Source organism: Anoplopoma fimbria, chromosome 24 (genome assembly GCF_027596085.1).
Source record: "Anoplopoma fimbria isolate UVic2021 breed Golden Eagle Sablefish chromosome 24, Afim_UVic_2022, whole genome shotgun sequence".
NCBI classification, from domain to species: Eukaryota; Metazoa; Chordata; class Actinopteri; order Perciformes; family Anoplopomatidae; genus Anoplopoma; species Anoplopoma fimbria.
This window is the reverse complement of record NC_072472.1, coordinates 24,373,560-24,401,102: the sequence shown is the minus strand read 5'-3', so window position 1 is coordinate 24,401,102 and position 27,543 is coordinate 24,373,560. Positions and strand designations below refer to the sequence as shown.

The 27,543-nt window shown below is 42.3% G+C and overlaps 1 protein-coding gene across 1 annotated transcript in view; it reads right to left on the bottom strand.

Moving 5' to 3' along the window:
* The window catches only part of atp2a3 (ATPase sarcoplasmic/endoplasmic reticulum Ca2+ transporting 3), a 49,117-nt gene extending 29,133 nt beyond the window's left edge, over positions 1-19,984 (bottom strand). Inside the window, exons 1-5 of the mRNA XM_054626531.1 lie at positions 19,650-19,984; positions 8,267-8,284; positions 7,840-7,919; positions 1,659-1,763; positions 903-1,041 (exon numbers count right to left, since the gene is read on the bottom strand). Coding sequence (XP_054482506.1) covers positions 903-1,041; positions 1,659-1,763; positions 7,840-7,919; positions 8,267-8,284; positions 19,650-19,767 — 460 coding nt within the window. The 5' untranslated portion in view covers positions 19,768-19,984. The remainder of the gene's footprint in view (positions 1-902; positions 1,042-1,658; positions 1,764-7,839; positions 7,920-8,266; positions 8,285-19,649) is intronic.
* Between the last annotated feature and the right edge of the window lie 7,559 nt (positions 19,985-27,543).

Genomic DNA, 27,543 nt, shown 5'->3' with positions numbered 1-27,543 from the left:
CTCTACTTGCCTCTCCGTGCCGTGATTATGAATAAACGCTGCAATCTCTCACACACATACCGGGCTCTCCCCCTTTCCAACATGTACCTCCGAGCAGTCTGAGCCAAATCGTCAGCCTCAAAAAAAACAAAAAACAAAAACAACAACTGCATGTTGATGGCGAGGTGATCCCCTTTGGTGCTGCATGAGCACGCGCTTGCACGTTAACTCCAGCACACAAAGATGTTCTGGAACCAGAGTGACAACAAGACTATTTTTAGACAAGGCTGCCCACACACGGGCGAGTTTACAGCAGGGGGGTTGTGTGTGTGTGTGTGTGTGTGTGTGTGTGTGTGTGTGTGTGTGTGTGTGTGTGTGTGTGTGTGTGTGTGTGTGTAACATGGGGAGAGTCGACAAACATCCAGCAGCGTCCAGGTGGTGAGACTGAGAGCATGGAAAGCTAAGGGGAAAAAAAAAAAGTGGGAAAGCTGCGGAAAATTAAACTGGGCCTTAAATACAAGTGGTGACCACAGCCACTTACACATAACCTCACAGACACACACACACAAAAACATACACACAAACAGACACAAGTGGATTTCAGCGCTGGCACCTGCACACCCAGAGAAAAGACTATTATGTAATCCAGTTTGAGTTATTCCAATAGTGTTTCCAGATGAATGGGTGGCAAAAGGCTGCACCAGTGTGTGTGTGTGTGTGTGTGTGTGTGTGTGTGTGTGTGTGTGTGTGTGTGTGTGTGTGTGTGTGTGTGTGTGTGTGTGTGTGTCTTGGTGGCAGTGGCAGCACAGCACAGGCAGCTCTGTGACAGCAGTGAGAGTCCACCGGAGGTAGACAAAGTGTAAATTAGTCTGGTTAAGTGACGGTGAGATCGGGGCTGCTGGGTTGCGGCGGCCGCAGCTTACCTGCCACCTCCACTATGTCTCCTGGGACGATGTCTCTGGCTTTGATCCTCTGGACAGCCTTGCGGTTCATGCGGTACACCTTCCCCATCTCTGGCTCGTACTCTTTCAGAGCCTCGATGGCATTCTCCGCATTCCGCTCCTGTGCAGGGAGATTTGAAGAAGCCAGAGTCATGCCAAGGACAATTTCAAAATCCCTGGGTAAATTTACGATTAACAGATTTTGTTCTAGCAGGTTATTCTGAGTAATAATGAAAAAGCATGCAAAGCAAGCACGCTAATAGACAACCCTCTAAAAAACAGCATTGTGTATAAAAACGACGGTAACCCTTTCAGAGTTATCCACTTGTCGATGGACGCCCCGTCTCTATTTTTGACGCTTGCATCAAAGTTCCTGCTTCCTCTTCAACACAAATGAAGCGGGAGGGTCACTTTGCATGAGTTCCCTGGTTTGTTTATGTTTTGACTCAAGGACTTGACAGCCTGATCCTACTGCAAATGTGTTGTGTGGACGTACAGATGTTAGCCCGTGGTGCCAGTTTTAAATAGAGCACACAGGTAAAAAAAAAAAAAAAAAAAAAAAAAAAAAAGACTCCAAAGGTGAATCCCATGCATCCGGCAACAGCTGGTGGCCAGGATAAAATGTTTTGACTTCACGGTCTTGTTAGCACTTGTCACCATGTGAATGCCTCATGGAAAGAAACAACGTTACTCATGCGCGTAAACTCTTTACACAGAGAGACTAAGAGTGCGTCTCACCTGCCAGACCCCGATAACAGCGTTGGCGATGAGGATAAGAAGAATAACAATCGGCTCAACAAAGGCGGTGGCTGTCTCCTCTCCCTCTTCAAACAGAGCCAACACCTAGATGAACATACAGTACACACAACATTAGCGGACATGTTATACTGCAACTCAAGTCCCATGCCTGCTCCATTATATACATTTTCACTGATGGCTTGATCTGAAACACAATTTGCAAGAAAAAAACACACTTGAATGTTGTTGCAGGAAAATCTGGAGAGAAAAACAAACTCAAATCGTAATTGGAAAGAGAAGTTGCAGCACAGTTTCACTGTTTGGACAGTGTCATAGAATGCTTGTGGTATTATTACGGTTATCATACCGTGCACATTTGACAACACATTAACACAAGAAAAGCTAACATGTCTCACATCCAGCAGGAAACAAACAAAACAAAATAATCAGTAACTGTGGTCATTCCAAAGAAGTACAGTTAAATGACGCAGTTCTAATTAATCCAATATGCGTTAATATATTCACTCAGACTGTGTTTTTCATTCATTGGTGTAACATTCATTCTACTAATAAAATGGTCCAACACAATTAAAACAAATAATAAACTATTCAGAATTTCTCTTTTTTTTTTTTTTTTAAATGACAGGGGCAAGAAAAACAAATTAAATCCTGCAGGAAACTAGATCATTGGGGTTATAAAATCAGAGAGATTACTCCAAATGAACTCAGCTCTTTTGGAGCACAGTCCTGCAGGAGCTTGTTGAGTACCACGGTTTAGATCGAGTACACCAAAGCTCCTGGACGGTAGGAAAATCACACACAAATTCACATTTACATAAGGATTGTGTGAGCTCTACATCTCTCTGTGGTGCAGTGTGTTTTTGGATGACTGTGTACCAGGATGTGAGGCTTGAGTCGTTCTATAACAAAAGACAGTCGACAGCGGAAATAGTGAGACTGTCGGACAAAAGATGTGGACAGATTAACAAAAATCAAATTAATTTCTAGTCAAATACCCCTGCTTTCATACAATTCTAATAATGATAAACATCTCGGTCTTGAGATCTGAGATGAGATACACCCAACACGTGAGAAAACATCAGTGTTCAGATGGTGTGTGTACCACGAGATCTAGAACCATCATTTGTTATTTGACTACATATTCTACAACGTACTCACAAATGACTCTGTTCAGCTGTTGATGCTTATTTTGCTGTTTGAAGACAAAGCACAGCCATTCCTCCTTTTAGATTTGTTGTGCAACTGAAAATGTCATACTCAAATTATGACCAATGTGATCAAAACTGACTTGAACCTGCATTGGCATTTTTCACATATCACCTTTTCAGATATTATAGCTAAACGTTTCCTATTTACACATGCGGCAGACATAGACCAACAAAAGCATTCATTCAAAGTTTTGTTTCTGGCCACCTTGTGAATTTAAGACCTATTTTTGGTCTCATTTCGTAGCTCTGGTTTAGTCTCTACGAATTTCTCAGAGAAATATCTGGCTCTTTAGCTGCTAAATACTCCAATATGTCCACTAGCTAGACTGTAACTTTTATATGCTGTTGCAAGGTGCTGGTCAAGTATCGTACAGTTGGCTTTTAGAGAGGTTTCGCTGAAAACTGCTGCTTTTAGCGGCCTATAAGAGCTGTGAATCCAACTAGAAAAGTTGTCGTCCGGAAAACTAAAACAATAAGCTGAAAGACGCCGTAAAGCTCTACAGAACTGCTGAGTCGAGTGAAAACTCTTTGTGAGTATGTTGCTTCTTGTAACCTTTCAGTTACTCCCAAACAACTATAAAAGGTAGGTGTCAAGTCAACCTAGCATACATAATAAATATATTAAGAGCATTAGCATAGCAGCAAACAACTATTGTACCAATTGTCTAACCTCTATGTGAGTGTCCCCACCGACAGCGGCCTCATGGCGCCCACCCTCCGGTTCCCCATCAGGTAAACACTGTTAGCTATGTCAGCAATTTTGCTGCTGTTAGCACTATTAGCTGCGAGCCGCCGGCTAAGCCTCTGCCATCTTGAGAGCCATCGAAAGGGAACAGAAATGCTCGCAATCTCGTAAATAGCACCTTTAAATGAATGTTGATGGACTGACTCCAACAACATCTCCACTGAGAAGGTAAATATACCATTAAATCATTCTTCACTTTTGCTATTTCTCTACAGCTAGATAAAGTACGATGGATTCCACAAAGGTGTCAGAGATGGCAGCCACCATGTTAGCTGCTGTAATAAGAAATAAAGTGCATCTTTAGGAGATCATAACAGAAACAGCTGACCCGTTTTTTGTCATTTGGTCGCTGAAACTAAAAATACTGCACAGCAACAGCAGAGAGAGAGAGAGAGAGAGAGAGAGAGAGAGAGAGAGAGAGAGAGAGAGAGAGAGAGAGAGAGAGAGAGAGAGAGAGAGAGAGAGAGAGAGAGAGAGAGAAGGGGAGATCATAACGTGGCTCTACTTTTCCACAATCTGATGGGGCTTATCAAATGATAAAAGGGTATAGTCTCCCAGGTGTATTGAGCGGCAGGGTGTGCATCGAGCTAGGCCAAGGCCCGGTCGATTGCTCATCATTCCCCATCATTTAGGACGGTAAATCTCCCCTCTGACTGAGCTGAGATTGGAGGGCAACAATGGCAGTCCTCTCAGCGAGGACGGCTCAAAAGACACTTCACCCAATCAGCGCACATTCAGAGAGGGGTCTGAATACCTAACTGCTACTTTCATGCCAAATAGGAATTCAAATGGAGAGATAAGCAGGATTTCATTTGGGTTTAAGAACTCATCGAGGGAATCTGGTGGAAATTTAACAGCCTTTGTGTTTGCCTATCCGAGACAAAATTAAACTCTGATTTAATGTTGGGCCTTCGAATTCAAAGCTTCATTACCAAAATAAATCTCTCCTTACAGCTTTGAACATTGCACTCTTCACACCCCGCAAGCATAACGGAACACTGAGACACGTGCAGACAGATGGCCCATTATAGCTAAATGTTTTGGAACATCGTACGGTGCTCAGGAAAATGGAAAAAACTCTCATATCACATTGATAAAGGACAAAAAAAAAAAAACACTCTTAAGGTCATCTATTTAAGAATGGTAAACAAAGGAGGCTAAAAATCCAATTGTCACTTGACTTTTAAAGCCACTTCCTATACTCTCTTGAACTCCACACCTAAACTCCACGTAGTGACGTGGAAAACCAAATAAAAGACCGGCCCTCTTTCTTCCTTCGACTCAAAGGGAGGAAGTGGCTTTGTGTGTGGCTCTGTCCTCATAAACCCCTGCCGCAGAGGGGGCTGCTTATGGCCTCAGCATCATGAAAATACGTCATTTATAAAAAGGAAATAATGCAATGGTTTGATAAATTGTGGCATCATTGAGGATATACAGCTCACCCAATTGCTTGTGAATCCCCCATTGCTATAAATTATATAATGTTATACATTATAAAGTAGCCTAACTTGACCGGTTTTGTCTGATAATAAACTCTGCTCTTCTTTCATGCAAAAGAGGCAGGAGAGTTTCATAAGCTCACTTTGAATATATTCAAAATAACAGCCAAATGAGTCCCAGGTTCAACTTTCACTCCAGTTCTCTCCACTTTTGCCACTCCCTGATTATGTACAAAACAGTGAGCAAATAGCAAAGTTATAAGGTTAAAGAAGACTGTAGGAATATCACCAGACAAACCCTGAAAATGTGTGTGATAAAAAAAAAAAGCTGCTCTGGAGTGTGGTATATATATATATATATATATATATATATATATATATATATATATACACACACAGTGGGTACGGAAAGTATTCAGACCCCTTTACATTTTTCACCCTTTGTTTCATTGCAGCCATTTGCTAAAATCGAAAAAGTTCATTTTTTTTCGCATTAATGTACACTCAGCAACCCATCTTGACAGAAAAAAACAGAAAGGTAGAAATTTTTGCAAATTTATTAAAAAAGAAAAACTGAAATATCACATGGTCATAAGTATTCAGACCCTTTGCTCAGTATTGAGTAGAAGCACCCTTTTGAGCTAGTACAGCCATGAGTCTTCTTGGGAATGATGCAACAAGTTTCTCACACCTGGATTTGGGGATCCTCTGCCATTCTTCCTTGCAGATCCTCTCCAGTTCTGTCAGGTTGGATGGTGAACGTTGGTGGACAGCCATTTTCAGGTCTCTCCAGAGATGCTCAATTGGGTTTAGGTCAGGGCTCTGGCTGGGCCAGTCAAGAATGGTCACAGACTTGTTCCGAAGCCACTCCTTTGTTATTTTAGCTGTGTGCGTCGGGTCATTGTCTTGTTGGAAGGTGAACCTTCGGCCCAGTCTGAGGTCCTGAGCACTCTGGAGGAGGTTTTCTTCCAGGATATCTCTGTACTTGGCCGCATTCATCTTTCCTTCAATTGCAACCAGTCGTCCTGTCCCTGCAGCTGAAAAACACCCCCATAGCATGATGCTGCCACCACCATGTTTCACTGTTGGGATTGTATTGGGCAGGTGATGAGCAGTGCCTGGTTTTCTCCACACATACCGCTTAGAATTAACGCCAAAAAGTTCAATCTTGGTCTCATCAGACCAGAGAATCTTATTTCTCATAGTTTGGGAGTCCTCCATGTGTTTTTTGGCAAACTCTATGCGGGCTTTCATATGTCTTGCACTGAGGAGAGGCTTCCGTCGGCCACTCTGCCATAAAGCCCCGACTGGTGGAGGGCTGCAGTGATAGTTGACTTTGTGGAACTTTCTCCCATCTCCCTACTGCATCTCTGGAGCTCAGCCACAGTGATCTTTGGGTTCTTCTTTACCTCTCTCACCAAGGCTCTTCTCCCACGATTGCTCAGTTTGGCTGGACGGCCAGGTCTAGGAAGAGTTCTGGTCATCCCATACTTCTTCCATTTAAGGATTATGGAGGCCACTGTGCTCTTAGGAACCTTGAGTGCTGCAGAAATTCTTTTGTAACCTTGGCCAGATCTGTGCCTTGCCACAATTCTGTCTCTGAGCTCCTTGGGCAGTTCCTTCAACCTCATGATTCTCATTTGTTCTGACATGCACTGTGAGCTGTAAGGTCTTATATAGACAGGTGTGTGCCTTTCCTAATCAAGTCCAATCAGTTTAATTAAACACAGCTGGACTCCAATGAAGGAGTAGAACCATCTCAAGGAGGATCAGAAGAAATGGACAGCATGTGAGTTAAATATGAGTGTCACAGCAAAGGGTCTGAATACTTATGACCATGTGATATTTCAGTTTTTTCTTTTTAATAAATTTGCAAAAATTTCTACATTTCTGGTTTTTTCTGTCAAGATGGGTTGCTGAGTGTACATTAATGCGAAAAAAAATGAACTTTTTCGATTTTAGCAAATGGCTGCAATGAAACAAAGAGTGAAAAATTTAAAGGGGTCTGAATACTTTCCGTACCCACTGTATATATGTGACTTTGGGTCAGATCAGGTCACAAGGAAGCACGCTTTAATTACTGAGCTGAAACCACTCCATTCAGCGATGACATCGTAAAGCGCTGGGGTCTGCTCTGCAGTGGAACAGGGGCCTTGTTCCACAATAAACAGCCTTTTTAAGTCTGATTTACATGAAGAAAAGTGGAGCCTGAACTCCAAAAATCCCTGCACTCACAGCCGACGCCCACTAACACTACAACGGTTAGAGGAGATGTGTTGTGTCATATACAGTTTTAGAGCAACTTTCCTACTTTCAGAAATAGCAACAGCAATTCCATCCCAAGACACCAGGGACGTGCTATAATAGATGGGGAAAAAAAGAAGTTATTATGCAGTCAGGATTCCCTCACTCCACCCCTTGCAGACCTCCACCACCCCTCGGACTGCCACCGGGGTCGCTGCAGCGCAGGAGGTTTTGATTGATAGTTTTGTTTCCAGCTCGGCTGCAGTGCGCCGCCTGTTTCCCCTCTCTGAAACCAAACCAACACTGGGTGGACAAGCCTGTAAATCACAGCTTTCCACATGAAAACCGGACCACAAACGAGGTTGAGAAGTGTTCTAACAGGGGAATGAAGCTAATAGGAGCAGGCCTATTAGGTGGCAATTTCCTGGACAGTGTTCAATTTTGCTACTCACATCCCACAGGGGGACATTAGAGAATAAAGACGAAGGCCAATGGCATTTTTTAATTAGCTGGGTCGTACTTACAAAGGAGACGCAGGCAGCCAGCAGGATCCTGACCAGGAGGTCTTCAAACTGCTCCGCCACCAGCTCCCACAGGGACTTGCCTGAAATACGCACAGACAAATACGCGTCAAACACACACACACTTTTATGCATCACAGACAATAAAAAATTTGGGGATTCCACTGTCAGGACTCAAAGTGTGCCTTTAGACTTTAGGGTGAAAAATGATCTGTAAGATGTATTGACAGTAGTTTCAGTTGTAAAGACAGATAATCCCTGTATTGACAGAGGACTAGTGGTGTGTGTCCACTGGTGGAAAGCTGCAGTGGTGTACACTCCCAAAGTCTAGCACTGGTTCTATAGAAAAGAAAAGATCCCGGCTCAAGACACCTAATCAGGTTGTAAAAAGGGAGGAGGATCTTAGCGTGCTGGAAAAATCAATATTTACCTTCTTCAGCTGGGAGCTCTGTGGGTGTCACACCACGCCGGTTGTGAAGGAATCAAATGGAGAGGGTGGAGGGAGGAGGGTGGAGGAGAAAGACAAAGAGCAGTTAATACATTAGATTAACTCTGTCTGACTTTGAGATGCATGCACACAATACAAATTGCCCTGCAGAGTCGTTCTGCTTGGTTATGATGAGAAAATGCTCAGAGCAGCAGTACTGTAGGATTATGATCTGCTTATGCATTTTTACTGACATGAATAACTACCGATCCAAGTCCAGGATATGCTATTAAGACAAATAATCCTTAATGGAATCTGAGGATGTTTTAAATTCCACCTGCAGAAGACGGTGTGTTCGTCAGATAATATTTCTTTGTAATAAAAGTTCCATTTTCTATCCATGTCCAATTTTAATTAATTAAACTATCCATATGTTTTTCAATTAATTGTTTAGTCAATAAGGCAGTTTCAGTTCTTTACTCCATAGGGCCATGTTGGCATCTTTATGTTGCCAAATTATCTATCATACTGTCAGAAATCTATTTAGTTCAATATCATAGAAGACAAAGAATACAGAAAATATTCACATTTAAGAGAATGGAAGCTGTGTATTTTTGGTAATTTTGCACAAAGGAATTACTGAAAATTAATAATTTATCATTGTCAGCAATTTTTGACAAATCAATGGTTTTACAGGTTTACAGCCCTAAAATTGTCAAGAGTCCCATATAACTCAGTTTGTCTAAAAATAAATCACTATTTGATTAAGAACAGATTAGGTTACCAAAAGTTTTTTCAATATATGGTATACCTTACCAACAGTCTTTTTTTCCCCTTTATTTTCATGTGTCAACCAAATCGGAATCAGCAACCATTTTCATAATCAATCGTTCAAGTCATTTATAAACCAAAGAAAGAAACATTTACTGGTTCCAGTGTGAGAATGTTCAGATTAGTTCAGTGTAAATTGAATGACTTTCAGTTTGGATGGGATGTCGGACAAAATAAAGCTAATCTTTTTTTAGATTGTCCAGGCAAAACTTTTCCTTAATCACAACTGTGGTGATGTCATCGACATTCCTTCTGCAGCCTCAGTCTCTAAACTGTTGGAGATGATTTCTCCCCCCCCCCCCCCATCAATATGTGGGCAAGCTCCGACAAAAACAAACCCAAGAATCGAAACACGTTGCTTTTTTCTTTCACATCATCTTCAACCCATTTTTCATCTGTCATTTGAAAGGAAAAGCTGTATTTATTTTATTTTGTGGAGGGGGGCAAGCTGAGCATCTTATCTGGCCTGATTACCAGAACACAACACCCACCACACACATGAGTCACTGGTGCGAGGAGAAAACACATCAATCATGTTCTAAAAAACATTCCAATTGACAAGTGCTGTTGATCAGAGTCACCGCAGTGAGACACGGGCGTGCTTAGTCACTGCATTTGTCAGGTCCAATAGCAAACAGCACCGAACAGGCCCAACCTAACAAACAACATCCTTCACATCTGAAGAGCTTCACGCTTCTTTGTGGAAAAAGTCGGTGCTCTCCTTTAAGCAGTGGAAACCTCGTGTTCCTCTGCATGTTTTGTCCAGACCGCGCTACACAAGCATCAAACGTGACCCTGTGGAGAGACGGGCTGCCTGGAAAGAGGCAGGTTCATGATGTGAGCCTGCAGCCTCCTTCCAAAAACAAAAAAAAGCTTGCAGCCACTCACACTACACATGCCACTGGCAAAAACACAGATTGTTTCACATCATCGACTTCTGGAATCGACCCCACAGCTTTTCGGTGGTTGAAAGAAGGCCATCTGGGAATTTCACCCGAAGGAGATGAAAAAGTTGTTTCAGGTGAAATAACTTTCCCTAATTTGGCGTTTGCAAAAAACCCCAGGGGAGCGAATCGGATTGTTGCAGTACAAACAAGCTATTTAAAGAACAGAGAGGTTCTCATACAGGCATTTCACCCCAGAGCTCCAAACCTCAAAGTCAAACCTGCAAATGATCGGTTGCATATTATTCCATTCTCAGTCTCTTATACAACAACCGTCTTGAGGAGACTGATCCTTGTGCAGAGAGCGTCTCCATGAATGACCATCCCCGGCCTGAGCAATAATAGCTGATGAGTCACTGCGAAGAGCTTTTCAAACTTGCTGTCTGGAGAGTTTTCAGAGTTCAGGTTGGACACGGTTGAACTGGAGGGGGACTCCTGGCTGCACTCTGCCAGCAGCAGCAGAAATGTTGAGAAGTGGGTTTCGCTGTTTTCCATGCTCTACCAGTCTGACATGAGCCCGTTTCCCCATTACTGAGCCTCCTTGGTTGTATAATGTTTTTTTAATGGCAGACAGGCCGGCTGCAGCCCGAATGCTGGAGACAAAGATGGACTGACTGAGAGGACAAGACGGGCAGAGGGGGAAAGAGGGAGGGAGGAGAGAGGGAAAGGGCTGGAGGTGTTGACTGGGGTTCCCCGGCTTCCCTCTGCCAAGGATTCCCTCACAGTCATCTGGGCTGTGTCAACCCGAGGCTTGCCCAGGCACATTCCTGCATACTGACTTCACCTCTCCCTCTCCCTCTCCCTCTCCGTGTGTCCCTGCAGCACCTCACCCCCTCCCGGCCCAGACAATGAATAAAAGCGCTTGTTTACTCGCGGAGGGGAGACACTTCCTGGAGACGGTTGCCAACAACAGCAGGGAGCTGGTTTCTGTGTCCAGATAGTCAGGAAGAAAAGCAGGAAACTGGCCCATCAATCTGTGAATTTAAAAAAAACAGCAAGCTCCTTTTACGCGTATGCCTCTAATCTGACTGAGTCCATTAACAAATTATAGCCGGCACTATCAGGACCCCTAGTACTACACATCACATGTGCGCATGCTGCATAAGCAGTATGAGCAAGCTAGAGTTCAGGCCACTCTGTTATGAACTACAAACATGAGAAAGTTTTCAGCAGTTACCATGGCAACTCGGCTCATGAAGGCTCCTTGAAAGCGATCGTTTCGCGAGGTAATGTGCCAGTGTCTGTCAAAATTTACAGAGAATAACTGTTATGCAATCAACGAGGCCTTGATGTAGCTCTGACTGCAAAGAACCCCCCCCCACATTCTGATGTGAACGGGCTCATTCTTAGCCCCTGCAGGCTGCGAATACACAGTTAGCATGAGTGGTAGCATGCAGGCAAAGCAGACACGCCTCCAAATAAACAGCCAGCCGGTAAAGTGTGAGCAGGGCAGCATAGGTAGAGTAGTTGCGTGGAGGTACAGTAGTAAGACTTGTGCTGCTTCAGTAAGTGGCCCCAGCCCCATCCGCTGACCATGAGAATGTAAAACAGGCCTATAAATACCATGATGGTAACCCCTAATGACATAGTCTACTACAGCTTCCTATATCCGCTCATTCTCCTAATGTAGTCTCCCACCGGAAGGTCTGAATGCATTAACTGTATCAAATGTGAATTATAAATGCACCCCATTCTTCCTCCCTAACCTTATTATCTCGGCTACGCAGAAGGCATCGCAGGTAACTGCAGGAAAGACGTTTGCAGTCTGCAGGCAGAGACAATGTTTCCGCCATTTACATAAAAACGTCTGCTTGATGCCCGGAAGGCTTCCCCTCTCTGAGGAAGTCCTACGAAGCCAAGTGAGCGAGTGTCATCTTCTGGAGCCCTGCCGACCTCTGAACACTAACCCGGAGCATCTGGAGCAGAGGAGGAAGTGGTCACTAATCATTCCTCTGCAGCATAACGACATTCATTATTGGCCCGGAAACCCCTCATACTGGATTAATGCTGCTGCACTCAAAACACAAGAACAATGCAGCATCCCAAATTGCATACTATGCACATGTGCATACTATCGTTCATTCTTTTGTGTGAATAAACAGTACTATGTATCTTTTCAGACGCACTGAACTGAAATCACCACGCCACGTCTTGAGAGCCCCCTTGCCGGTTGGAGTCACGTAACCATGGAAAATGGTGGTAATTTCATGTGACCAAACGATGATTTGTGAGCTGAACTAAGTTTAAAATATATATTACGCCTCGCAAAGTGGAATCCTTTACTTACACTTACATGGAAGCATTATTGATGTTACAGAGCTGTCCGCCATGTGGACGCAATGTGGATCCTTTAAATTTCATACTTAAGCACATCCTTTTTAAACATATCAAGTAGCACGTTTGTATAGAATTTCAGAAGCAAACCAAGAGTTTGTAGCCTTGCTAGCTGCTCTGTGAGGCTGACAGTGTTGCTTTGAGATAAATGCTATGATAGGCATGCTAACACGCTCACAATGTCAATGCTAACATGCTGGTGTTTGCAGGTATAATATTTACCATGTTCAAACACCTCAGTTTAGCCTCTTAGCTTGCAAATACTTGCTAGTTAGCATGCAACAAAAAGCTTAAATAAGGCTGATGGGAATGTCATAGTATTGGCCATCAATTGATCTACCGATAAAAGTTTAAGGGTCACCCATTGGTTTTATCCATCCTGAAGGGATACATCAGTAGGATACGTCCTCTGGTGACCATGCGTGTCTTTGCAAAATAGTTTGACAATCCATCCAATATATGTTGAGATAATTTACAGGATGAGGGGGAAATTACCATCTGGTGGATTCATTCTCTGTACAAAATTCCGATGGCAATTCATCCAATAGATGTCTAATGTGCATATTTCAGTCTTTACCAACTGGTGGACCAAACAACAGACCAACTGTTTTGACTGCACTTCTGAGGAGGTTTGAATAGCTTTTTAATTGGCTGATTGCAAGTAAATTAAATGTATTTATAAAAAAATTTGGTTTGGATGCATTAGGAGTAATAAATCTAGAGCTTATTGAATTATTCGCAAAATATTTTCCCACTGTTCTCTATATTCCTGTAAGTTAATTAGTGGTCTGTTCCAATTGTGTTTTACTTCATTTTATGTATTTAATTTCATTCAATCTCATTTTAAATTGTATTTCTATCTTAATTGATTTCATTGTGGTTATGATTGCTTATTGTTTGTAAATGTCATTTTAATGCTTTTCTTTGCCACCTACAACAATTGCATCTGTGTTTGAAATGTGCTGAATAAATTAAGCTGCCTTTTCTTGCCTACAATGTCACAAAGGGTTTGAGGTTCTTTGTAACTGATTTTGTAATACCAAGTGAACGTTCTAAAAACTGGCAAATGGGATTGCAATGCACGAGTTAAGAAGCCGTTTCAAACCACAGTAGATTTACTCAGTTCACTGAAACAGGATGAGCCTGGAGCTGCCATTACATTTTCCCAACTAACATTAGGCAAATATTTAAAACCTGCTGACACATCCAGACTCCCGAGCGGAGATGACTTTGACTTTAGCATCGTGTTGCATACTCTTGACAAACAAAGGAAATAATGGTTTCAGAGAGCGGCAAATAATTATATAACCATGCTCAGGGGAAACGATGCAAGTGGAGCAGAACGCTGAGATATCCTGCTCAATACAATTATTTCAGCAGCTACGTGTGTTTTAAATAACTGATCAACCTGTACTGATCAACCTGTACTGATCAACCTGTACTGATCAACCTGTACCCCAACATGGAGAGGACACAGAGAGGAAGCTCCATCAACTGTCAATGCTGCACCCAGTTCAGTTCTTTTGGGAGGCTTGTCTCTGAAAAAAAAAGTCTTTCAGAGATTTTATCTTTTCTAGCCAATTAAAAACAGATTCAGCTCAATGGCTGCTGTGGCTGCCCATTGGCTGGACTGTCTCTGACGTCATTTGTGGTCAGGGGGAAAAAAATAAAAAAAATTGTCTGGATTTTTCCTTGTGAGGTTGCAAAGAATAGCTCATGCTGAAATTGAACTGCAGCATCACTCTCATATTCGTCCTGTGAGAGTATCTTTTTACCTGTGCATGTGAATGCTGTGTATATTTAAGCTGCATATTTTCAGGATCAAACCAATCGAATCTTACTTAGACTACTACTTTATCTTGAAATCAACACATTTTGGTCAATCTGATAAGAAATTGAATTTGCCACAAACACTGCATGCAACTGGTCTCTAACTGCACACGTTACACATTAGATTCAGGTTTAAATAAATATTATGATGCATTTTAGCAGTCAACAGTTGATGAGTTCTGCTGGTGAGTTACAAACGAAAAGGAACAGGGCCTGTCAACCGAGCAGGACATGCATGAGGTGATTAGCACAGAGCTCATATCTCATCAGGGCTCTGAGCTTCCTCTTTAAGGTCACAGCTGTGCGAAGAACCAGCTTTTTTTTGAACATCCCAACAGGCTAGCTGGGAGGATGGCACCAGGCCACCCGCTAGCCAATGGAAGAAGCTGAGTGCTGTGCAGTGAACCCCCCGAATGGCAGGCTGAAATATCTGTGTTAACATTATGCTATTTATAGGGTTTATTCTAGGTTTTTGAAACCAGAGCGACACTTGTATCCAATCAAATGCCTGGTATAGTACAACTTTACCAATCTGAGCCCTGCAGCAATGGAGACCACTCAAACTAGTGTCGATTTCAAACTGCGGAAATATTTTTCTAAATGGCAATAAATAAAATAACACACACACCCACCAACTCTAACTGTATAGGTCACTGTAGAGGATGGTGTGACTTTCATAACCTACACTTTTAGCAGGCCCATACAGAAGCAAATTCCTCAAAATTATATTAAAGTCTGGTGATATTCTAGATTTTCCCAAGAAGACCAAAACCTACAATGAATTGATCCTACCAACAAGTATTGTTTAGCTAAGACCTGATACATCTTACCCCTCAGTGCCATAGGTAAAAACACATCTATGAACCACGTCCCATCATTGCGACGGACCTGGGCACTGTTGTTCTTTTACATTTATTCTCCACATACTGTCCTGCAACAGTAAATATTCACTCCCCGGCTGCAAATAGTCCCAATCTCTCCAATAAAGACACCGTTTACTCCTGTTTGAATAACGTTTGCTAAGAACCAGGGTCCCGGTGTTTTAGTTAGCCTTTTATTATATATTTAAGACCTGTTTTGAGAGGTTTACATCTTCTGTAAGTACAATTTGTTCTGGAATCACACTCAGTGTGTTTTTTGTTGGCTTAAAAAGTGTTGAACTTGATTAAATATTCTTTGCAAGGCAATGGTTTATCTTTAATAAAGTTAATGTCCCAATTCAATTTTCCACAATTTAACAGTTTAATGGTGTCTTAGCCTGGCAGGACTTTCAAAACAAGGGGAGGTAGTGAGTTGACCAAAAATCTTGAGATATTTCGTGATCGATTTGGGATAAAATATTTTATGACAGGTTTGAACACATGAAGTAACTACTAACCAAAGACCCATTAAAACGAGAGAAAGAATTTGGAAATAAAATTGGCATCATCACATATTGAAGTGCTCACTATGAAATAAACAACATGAGAAAATAATGTTCGTGTCTCTTCATGTCATTTTGCTGTTTTGACACTGTGGCTCGTTACTCGTCTTCTTTTGGCCAAACCTGTCCCAGTAAAGAGGAACAGGTTTACACATCAGATGCAAACACATGACTCTTCTACTCTAGTGTGTACTTATTTATCTTTATCTTTACATGCTGCTCACTGTTATTGACTTGCATGTCTCTCTGAATGCATCAAGATGACTTCATGTTAACTTCACTGTACGCCCCGAGGTCAGACGTGTGCAGCCTAAGCTCGGTCTGCACACGGCCCACTCCTTGAAACACATAACGCCTTCGGGTTGCACGTCTACGCGTTGGACCAGGGCCGCGATGCAGCGGACGGCAGACGGCTGCGCGTTAGAGCCCAGTGACTCAACGTCATCTTCCCATAAGGGCCTGATGATGGTGACTGACAGATGCAGAGGTGGGAGGGAAGCGGGCAAGTGACAAGCCAGAACAGGATCACAGCTCCTTTGAAGGCGGCTGGGCAGGCACACACACACTGAGCCCACTAGAACAGGGAAGTGACTCAACTCCCCGAGGACTTCAAATTACTTTTCTACAACTTAACTCTCCTTTTTTTTTTTTTTTTTTTTTTTTTAAGCCCACACAAAAACTCTGACGCTGTTACCACAATTTAACTCTCAACTGGACCAGCTCAAGTGTCAGTGAAGTGCAGGCCGACAAACCCCAGCCTGAGGAGTGTGCTGCAAATGTGCAACCCTTGTGTCGTGTGGAGGAGGAGGAGGGGGAGGAAACGACTCTTGTATTTCAAACGCAGGAGCGAGTAAGTCGAGTTGCAGAACAGGAAGAGAAACGACACAGAGTGAGATCCCGCAAGAGGAGGTTGTAATCATTATTCGTGGCAGAAACCAGTGTGAAGAAAGTGCAGTAACATCGCACAACTACCAGAGGATGGCATCACCCAATAATCACAAGCAGCAACGTCACACACCCTCTGGGGGTTCGCTTCGGCAGAAGAGACACAAAAACACATTTCTTTGGAAAAACCAGCCCACGCTTCGTCTTAACAAACCAATCAATCAAATAATCCAAATGACTGAATGTCTACGGGATGGACAGGAGCTCAATGGAGCTCGTGTGCAGAGTGCACAACAGATGCAGAGGCGGATTGGTTTTGTGGATGTGGTGCAGATAGTCTTTGATACTGCTGAAAGCCATCCAACATTGGACACTGTATCACGATGGTGAAATCGCATGCATCTCTGGGTTGTTTAACCAGAATACGTTGCGCAATTGTACTCCTCTCCTGAAAAGGAGTGTCAAAGGGACAATTTCACAACCCAGACAAACCTTGAATGCTCTTGAATTTATTTGACGTGCTTTATTTAATTATGCTTCTTAATTAAACCAAACTTTAATATTTCAAAGTCTGACAAAGCAGAAACGTCTCTGCCATGTTTTAAAAGGAAGAGGGATCAATAAATGAACCCTCTCCTGTGAGGAGGCCCTTCTTCCCCAGACACTCCCTCACCTGTTCGTCAGAACCTTTGAAAATGGCTGGCAAGGTCAACCCCTCCTAAAGAAACGTTGATTGGTCGTGAGGACAATCTGTCCATTCTAGTGAACGGACTGCGCTTTATAAATTGGGGTTGCGAGTGCACAGAACACAATCATCAAACACAGCAAGCTGTAACAGCACAAACATTCTTGATGCACACACACACACAGAGACAGAGAGAGAGAGAGAGAGAGAGAGAGAGAGAGAGAGAGAGAGGTCTGTGACTTCCTCCACTACATCAGAACCATCCATTTCACAATCAAAGTGATAAACTGCCTTGTAAATTCGAGGTGCTTGTAGTTCCCAACAGTAAATTTGCAATTCCTGTGATGAAGTAACAAATAAAACCCTAAATGAAAGGTGTGAATAAAAGGTCAGCCGTCTGTTGTCTGCGGCATAGACTGCTTTGTAGTAAAAGACGGTCCAGATGTGGCGGGCTAAGCTAATTTTCCAACATCTCAGAGAGGGATCAGAAACTGACGCCGCTCAGCGGGGTTTTACAGTCAAAAGCACATGAAAGCGCCGACGCATAGCCGGGAAGCCTGGATGGCGTTCACCTGTCTTTACTCACAGCCTGGCAACATTTCATGGGCTTTCCTGGTTCTATAAGAATCTATACCATCAAGAAGCTAAAATTGTTAATCTCCTCCTACTAATGAGGCAAGAGTGCAAGAACTTGAGCCACTCTGACTTCGAGGAGAAACGAATGAGGCAGCTCAGCTTTGAGTTTGAACAGATGTCCCCATGTATACAAAAGCCGAAAACCAAGGCCAGAACATCTGACCTCTTTTCCACTTCCAAGTTATCCATAGAAGCAATGAGGCAAGACAAGCTCGTCGTGTTTTAACTGCGGGGTTGAGGCGGCAGCTAGCAGCTTAGAGACACGTCTCAGATGTTTCTAGAAACCGCTCATCCATCCCAAATATCTGAAGGTCGATGGAGCATGCTAAACATTTCTAGGATTGTCACACGTGAACTAAACAGTTCACATCATCCTCTTACTGACACTCTGAGCAGTGCGATGACGTAGACTTGGCCTTAACCAAACCAAGACGTACACAAGCTTCGTGTGATGCACAGTGGAGATCCTGTTTGTGGACATGTTGATTTAGGTTAATGATGCTGCCGGTAATGAGACCCTGCTAACTATGCCTCAGGGTGAAACATTGTGCGCCAGTGGGGGCGAGGTAAGCGTTCCCCCCCGCCACGAGCTCAGAAACGGACTCTCCTTGGCACTAAACACAAAGTCTGCAGTTGGCAAGCAGAGAGGAAGGAGCTGTTACGCCGTGCATCACCCTGCGACGGCGTGTACTTAAATGCTTAACAAACGCATGTCAATTCATGCAGTTTCTTCCTTTTTTTTTGGGCTCGTTGAGGAACAGCTAGAGTGGACAACCCCTGCGGAGCGAGCCTCAGAAGGCAAAAATAAAGAGGGGGTATTCCCTCCCTCCAGCATGCATCTGTAGTGCTCTGCGCACAAGGCAGGCAGGAAGTTCACAGCTAAAAGCGAAAGATGTTATCTGTGGCAAGACGTTGCTCTGTTTCCATGAAGTCATCATGGGCCCCCGGGTGGAGTGGCTGGCTGCAACAAAAGGGCTACTGTTTGACTGGCACAATGTGCCGCTCTGCTACGCAGCTTGGCCACACATGCAAATGACAGGCGGGGGGGTGTGATGTCAGGTTGTCTGAGCCCCAACACCAAAACACTTCTTGAACACCAGCTGAGTGTAAGGGTGCTGCTGACCCCATAATGGGCCTTTATTCTCACCTGAAAGCCACCTGACCATAAATGTAAAAATGACTCAACATGTTTCCACTTCCCTCTGTTGTCTCGTAATTTGAACAGGAAACTGTACTCCATGTGTAGGGAACAACTGTTGAAAGTGAAAACAGGTTGTTCAAGATGATCCGTTTCATTCTCACCGCCACATCCTCTCCCACTCCAGCAGCTTCACTTCACTTCACTTCACTTCCTGGTCCCATGCATGACAGCCAGGGATGTCACATTACCTGTCAAACCCTTGGATAAAAGGGGCTTCGACCAGAATACATTATGCCAATTGCATAGTTTCAAACGAGACCTGACCTGACCTCAAGGGACGAGCTGAATAAACAGAACCAGTGGGATGAATTAATTGATCTTAATTAGACTAACTGGGTTGATGCCCCCCCTCTAGATGCGTATTGAACTTGAGCTGGTGTGATATGTAAAGGGTTCATTTCTGTGCATCAATGAATGTGAACATTTGACTGTGCTTAAGAGGAGAACACGCTTCTTCTTTTTTTTTTTTTTTTTACGCGCACAGTTCTCAGCAGCCTGAATATAACGGCGGATGGATTTCCCGTCCAAACGAATGATAGCTGCTGTGTGACGTACGCAGCAGCTTAGACCACAGACACACACAGACACAGACACAGACACAGACCACCACTACTCACCGTTCGGTCCGTATTTCTCCACGTTGACTTTGACTTGCTCCAGAGTCAACCCGGTGTTCTCGTTCACGCCGAAGTTGTCCAAAACTTCGGACGCAGATTTGGTGTGCGCATTTTCCATCTTGGCTCAGATGATCGACTCCAAATGCATGTAGTTAAGGAACATGTACTGTGGAGGAGGGTGGAGGTGGAACAGCAGTAATGTCCGGCTGAGTGTGAGGGTCGGTCACCTGTCTCCCCCACCTGAAGAAAAACCAGTCCGGATCCTTGGTGCAGACTGTGTCTCCGTCTGTCTCTGCTGCTACTTCATCTCATCTGAAGGTGTGCTGCTGTGTCTGCGCAGGAACGCCTCCTCTCTGCTGAGCACTCCTCCTGCTCTCCCATTGGCTGCAGACCTACCTGAGCCCTTCATTTCCCTTTTTTAAACATTACATTACATTACATTACAGTCATGTAGCAGAGTGTGTTCAACATAGGTATTCAAGAGAACTACTAGTCACCAGAAGTCATCAGTGCATCTCCTTTCTTAAACAAGCATCTTAAAGCATAAACCAGAGCAAAAGTACAGTTAGTTAAAATGTTAAAATGTTAAGTCCAATCATTTACTCCATATAAAAAGTAAAAACTAAGTTGAAATATATTTCAAAAGAAATGCATTAACCTTTAATGGAGTAAGTCAATAGTTGTATTCAAAGGTTTTATTCAAGTAAAAAGGTTTACATTACATTACATTACATTACATTACATTACATTACATTACGTTACATTACATTACATTACATTACATTACATTACAGTCATTTAGCAGACGCTTTTATCCAAAGCGACTTACAGGAAGTGTATTCAACATAGGTATTCAAGAGAACTACTAGTCACCAGAAGTCATAAGTGCATCTCCTTTCTTAAACAAGCATCTTAAAGCATAAACCAGAGCAAAAGTATAGTGCAGAGGCAGATTACTACGAGAACAATAATTGCAACAGACTAATACGAATACAATAAGTGCTACGAGGAAGGCTCAGGGTAGTACTTCTTGTTCAACCTGTTGTAGTTAATGGTGTCACGTGATGTCAATTAATTGCTCCTTGGGGGGGATTAAATACAACGTAGACGTCAACTCGTCAGCTGAAGGGGGGGCAAAGTGCCTTGCTCAAGGACACCGTTAACACAATGGTTGTCAAGCACCCAAACTGCTGCTGTTTATGTGACATTACATTACATTACAGTCATGTAGCAGAGGCTTTTCTCCAAAGCGACTTACAGTCAGTAGTATGTTACATATCATTCACCCATTCACACACTGATGACAGGCTACCATCAAGGTGCCACCATCAGACTCTAACTAACATTCATCATCAGTCCACACCGATGGCCTTCAGGAGCAACTTGGGGTTAAGTGTCTTGCCCAAGGACACATCGACTGCCGAAGCCGGGTATCGAACCACCGACCCTCTGATTGGTGAACTACCTTGCTCTCCACTACGCCACAGCCGCCCTAACAACTGTGACAAGTGCAGTGTGAGTTTAGGAAGCGGCCCTGGGGCCAGCCGCACAAGGAGTCCATCCTTCATAGCCTTGGTACACAGCCTCCGAGTCCAAAGGACCAAGGTTGATACCACCCAGGAGGTCCAGTGACTTACCACCAAATATACATTCCCCATATAATATACAGCTGACATCAAGACCCAGGAAGTGATTGTTAACTATAGGAATTAAAGATAAATTCACATGTATACAGTAATGTGTGTAACTTATTAAGAAAAAGATTACTCCATGGTCTCTATCCAAAAAAAGGTCAACACAGAATATTTTTTGTTTAATTATTAAGCTGATGTGAGATTATTTGCTAAATTATTATTTTAAACAAGTACATTGTTGTATTATTTTGTTGTATTGTATTATTTTCTGTAGTTGAATAGTCTGGTGTGGAGGAAGTATAAATAAGCATGAAATTAAAATACTCAATTAAGGTACAAGTAGCTCAAAATTGTACTTAAGTGTAGTACTTAAATAAATTAATTATTTTTTTTAAAAGAAAAACATACACTTTCATGTGTGGCTAAGTTATGGCATAAAAGTTAACAATGGCTAAAGATAACAAATTTCGTCAAGTATGCCAACATATTGATGTACATATTTATTCAAGGCTCTTTTTTTTAACATCTACTTGAGTGTCTGGAATGTGTTCCTCTTTTAAAATGACTTCTTTTCCCCTTCAGGAGCTCCATGGGATTTTTAGGAAAAAACAGCAGAAGTTCTCCTGTGATCATCACCACAGTCATCACACATAGCTAAACGATGCTCTCTGCTCTTCCTGTTTGTCTATAAAAACTTAACAACTTGACACCAGTCGCATTAAACTCGCAGAGGCTATTTTACCTTTTTATCTCTTTCCTTCCTGGAAACTGTCACTGTGAAGAAAACCACAAAAGGTGACTTCATGCGACATGAACGGTAGGTGTTCACCTAAACTTCCAACCAATAAATCCCTCACACATTTATGATCCCGCCCTCTGCGCCTATGATCCAATCAAACTCCTTCTCTCCCTCTGTCTAATAACCTTTTGGTTTAAACTTTTGAATGATACTTTACTTTGTCTCTTGGTTGCTTATTTGACTGCAATTTCACCCTTGTAACATCATGGTTCCCAAAGCCTGCCTCAAACTATTATAAAGCTGTATTGTTCATTAAAGAAACATCTCTGTTTAAAATGCTCTATGAGTGGGGGGCATGTAGAGTTGGCCTTCAGGGGGAAATCAGCATTACAGGTGGTGGAAGTTTAATGAATTTACTCAGTCATCCTTGACTGGGGATGAACTGAATGTAAGTAGGAAAACCAGTGTTCCAGATTTGTCCTCAGTGGCTTTATCCTGAGTTTAAGGTTACTGTGGGACCTTCTCCCCACAGTGTGCATCACTGAAATGGGTCCACTGTTGGAGATCACAGGCGCTGGACAGGGACCTCGTTGGTGCACAAAATATAAAAAGGAACAAGGTGCTCCAATTCTGTCCTCGCTCGCAGCTGGCCTCTTCTCTCACAGCGAAAAAAAAAAAAGTATATTTATATCTGGAGCTTACGTAACTTCCAGAACTGCTGTCTGGAGGATGGTAGCTGGCTTCATGAAGTTCTTGGATGCTAAGTGCCTACAAGTCACTCGCTTTGGAGTCTTTGCCTATGCGTCAATATTCGGATCCAAAAATATTTCTCTATTTCTTAAAAAAAAAAAAAAAAAAGAGACCTCACCCCGCAGCAAACACTCACACTCACTGGCTAACAACCACAGGTTCCAGCGATTATCTCTATCTTTATTTTGTTGTATAGTATGTGTATTTATTGTCTGTGTCTGTGTAGTTGTATAGTATGTGTATTTATTGTCTGTGTAGTTGTATAGTATGTGTATTTATTGTCTGTGTAGTTGTATAGTATGTGTATTTATTGTCTGTGTAGTTGTATAGTATGTAGTATGTGTATTTATTGTCTGTGTAGTATTTATTGTCTTGTATAGTATGTGTATTTATTGTCTGTGTAGTTGTATAGTATGTGTATTTATTGTCTGTGTCTGTGTAGTTGAGCTGCTGCAACACTTGAATTTCCCCCATGGGGATCAATAAAGGAATATAATAATATGATAATAATAATCTTGGCCGCCCACTTCGCGCAAACAGTCGTGACATTGTCATCACGACTGTTTAGGTTTGGACCTCTCTCGTGTCTGTGTGCGTGAGCTAGAGCCCTGTGCCAGCCCACTTGCTCGCAGTGACATGCATTTTTTGAGAGAACCCCTTCAATGCCAAAGCTCACATGAAAAAAGGAAATCCCCACCCTGACCCCCCCTCAGTGGCACACACAGGGGGACTGTGCTGGTCTCAGCGTCAGTCGCACAACATTTTCCACACGGAGCTGTCAGCCTTCCAGTAGCATTTGCCTTCCCCCCTTTTTCGCTCGCAGCTCTCATTTGCATGAGGGAAATGAGCCGTGGGCTTCCAAGCGTGAATAAAAAGAAGGAAAAAAAAGACATTTCCCTCCACCTTGCACGTGATGCACAACAAACCTACTCCACCTCCGTTAAAGACAAGACGTGACTTTCTCTGCACACCTGTTTTTTTTTTTTTTTTTTTACATTTAATACGAAAACAAGATTATTCAATGTTTTTTCCCCTCAGAGCTCGGTGCATTTGACATCTCTCCGCTGCTCGTACGGGAGGCTGGAGTGCTGGGGACAGACAGCTGCTGCTGCCATTGACTTTGAATCAAGGAGACGTGAGTCGAAAAAAAGAAAAACAGTCTGAAGCAGCTGCACCTGACAAGCAGCCCAAGTGGCAAGTCGACTCCGCCCAGCCGCCTGGCCATTAATAAACCTCTGTCCCCCTTTTCTCCTTCCCCTCTTCCCTGGTTCGGGGGCTCTGCACATCATTTCACAGGATGCCACGCAGCCTGTCAGCCCCCGGGAAGGGAAGGCAAATGTTTTATGTCAGGGGACAACTGTCTGCTATCTTAATACCAACTCAATATTTTAAATACAGTTCTCACATAGTGCTAGAAATAACAGTAAAACACCTTTGATATTCAGTATAAAAGAGGATCTTAGCATCAGATAGAATCAGTACAGTGCATCTGTAGTAATTTTCCCATTTGAGATGCAGTGATAGATGGAGAAGGTTAACCTTCATTCTTAGTGCTATCTGCCCTTGCAGGAAGCCGGAGAAATAGCATCCATCTCCAGCTTTGCGCTGAAAAACCCCCCAAAAACACTCAAAATCTGACCTTGTGATTATCCGTGTGCTGCAGAAGCCAGTAGAGAGAGTTTTATGCAGCTAAGCAGGTACTTTAATTATCTCAATGTCACACAGAAGCAACAGTGTTTCATGTGAGAGATTTTGATGTGATTTAACACCTTTAATTAGACACAATTTACAAGGCAAGTTGCCTCATTACTTTGCAGCGGCGTAAAAAGAGACATCGGGATCAGACATCAGAGTGTTTTGTGGTGAAAATACACAGCTACAGTACTTCTTACCTTTCATTTTTATTTTTGTGGATGTCAGCTTTTCATCATTAGGTGTGCCAGTCAGGAAGTTAAGGCTCCATTTTGAGGTCGGTTTCCGAGTGGGTGCTCCTCGTTTGCACCCTGCTCATTGGTCAGTGGTTGGTAATGATTTTTGTTTCTGGTTGGAACTTAAGTTTGTTTAAAGGGGAATTCCACCGATTTTACGATGAACTAGCTAACAGCGTTTTGTCTAGATGGAACAGAACAGGGTAAAACAACAAGTGTCGGATGTCAGTTGGATTGAAGATTTTAAGGCTACTGCTGCGTCGGATGTATTGTGGAAGCAGGCAAGGAAATAAGTGAGCTCACCAGACCTCTTCCTCTATCATAACGCGCACAACGTAAGTTTTGACCATAGACTGTATAGAAGAGGTGGACCTAGTTGTCGTGACGTCATTGGTTTTTGGACGCTATATACAGCCCTGGCGACCTGTCAATCACAAGGTAACCCCGCCCTAAAGCATTTAGTGTTTATTATACTCTAAATGGGACCACAATTTACTAAGTGAACATCATGCTGTATTGAAGAAGACCTCAAACAAGTGATTAAGACCATTAACTCATGTTCACTGAGATAATAAATCAACAGAGAAGTACGGTCATTTTCATCATAGACTTCTATACAATCAGACTTCTTTTTGCAACCACAGGAGTCACCCCTGATGGTCATTAGAAAGAATGCAGGTTTAAGACACTTATGCACTTCCAGAACCGGAGGCAGCCGCCTGATTATGCTAATTGCACATTTGGTACATTATTTCATCTTTAATGACAACATTTTACCCCAGATGACATACTGTCACCTCCAACTGCTGTTCATAACATGACAATAAAACAGGCTGACAATATTCTGGAAAACATTGTTTTAGAACTTTGTCAGACTTTTAATTGTTACAAAGTCTGACAGTACAGCATGTGATGTGCTTATCCGAGCAAATCAAACCTCTTAAAAAGGATGCGAAAAAAACAAAAGTAGGATGCCAAAGTTTTTCCTAGTTGCAACTTTGATCTTTTTTGCTCTGCTCTGTTTTAATAGTTTTTTTTATTATACTTTGCTACGTTTATCTTGCTTTTATTGCATTGTGAAGCACTTTGTGACATTTGTTTTTAAAAGTGCAACATACAACATAAAACATAAAACTGTGTAATTATTATTATCTATAAAGTTTTAAACCTATTCAATTTCTGATGAACACTGTGGCTACAAGGGCGATAAAATGGTAAATGCTTAAATAAAGTGTAATAGCAGAACAAGCCATGAAGACTCATTAAGTGAGTCAGCAATTTTAATTACACAGTACCACACAATATTTGTCTATAGTCATTACATTAGCTCACGTTAGCCACTATAAGCTAATGTTGATACCAGGCCAAATAAGGCTGCAGCAGCACGGAGTGTACTGAATAAAACAAGGGTGTGTTTTATCGCCTATAAAATATTTACGTTTAAGACTATGAATGTGTTTTTTTTTTTCAATAGTCCAAATAAACTGCCACTGCAAGGATACTATTCCTATAACAGCTGTTTGAAAGAAATACTTCTGCTTTGTTAAGTTATCCTTTATGTCCGTATCGTTTGGTGATAGCAGTAAGTGTGTGTCGGTCATTCTCTCTCACTACAAAACTATTCAAATAAACCGTTCGAATTAATCAGAGATATTCTATTGATTAATGATATTTCTGTGTGATGTGGTTTAGTTGACAGCCCACTTTCTACACTTGTCATTATTCATTTTCCATTCTCCCAACAGCCAACACTTCAATTCTGAATAGGCTAGCCAGGCTGCAACACACACGCACACACACATGCACATTGCCATCAGCGCCACATCCAGGCACACAGTTTGCTACTCAATCATTTTTTGTGCAGAATGAGTCACAGTGTGATGATGGGGGTCACCCTGTCAATCAGTCTGTCTATAATGGAATGCTGCATATGAAGCAATTACCCCAGTCACTGATGATGTGTGTTTGATACCCACACACACAATGTATGTCAATCCCGTAATTGCACCATTAACTGAATAATTGCTCAATACAAAAAACATATTTTTTATAACCAATAAAGATAGCTTTAACTGAATTGATCTATTTAAATAAATGATATGCTCTTGTAACTTATACAATATATACTGGAATCATAGTTCCTGTTTAAGTTTTTAACAATTTGTTTCATTTCAATAACAAAGTTTACGCCTAAATTGTAATTCCTGTTCATTATGAAGATTTTTTTTACCGAGTTTGGGTATAATTTATTATTCTGCTCATATATAACAATATAATACATTATATTCATGTATTTATGCGTTACATTTTGTCTTAAATAAATAAGAAAGCAATGTTGAGGTCAAGCCTGATGTCTCCTTCCACATAAAAGAATGATCCCAGTCTCTTTCACATGTTGCTGATTAAAATCCTCTCAGAAGCCTTCACTGAGTACTTTACGTTACAGAAACGACTGACAGTTCAATCAACGACTATGATAATAACTACGAATCTGAACAGCTTTTGCTCTTTGTGAGAAGCCCGACATTTTATTTATGCAACAAAGATGTACAGCTTTGAATTCATCCTGGTGAGAACAAATGGGAGAGTGAAAAGGAACATTGACATTGAAAATGCACTTGATTTTATTGCAGCAAAACATCACTGAAAAATCTCCCAGTCACCTTTTAAAATCAGTTTGAATTCAAATTGACAGAGCATAAGACTAGATTGACCAGAGGTTCACCAAGACAAAATGTTGAACTGTCCTCGGGGAAAGGCATGAACAATGCTGAATAATAAATGTCACTGCTATTCCTTTGTTCAGGTGATGGATTTCATTTTGCATCAAGGCTCTGCTCTTT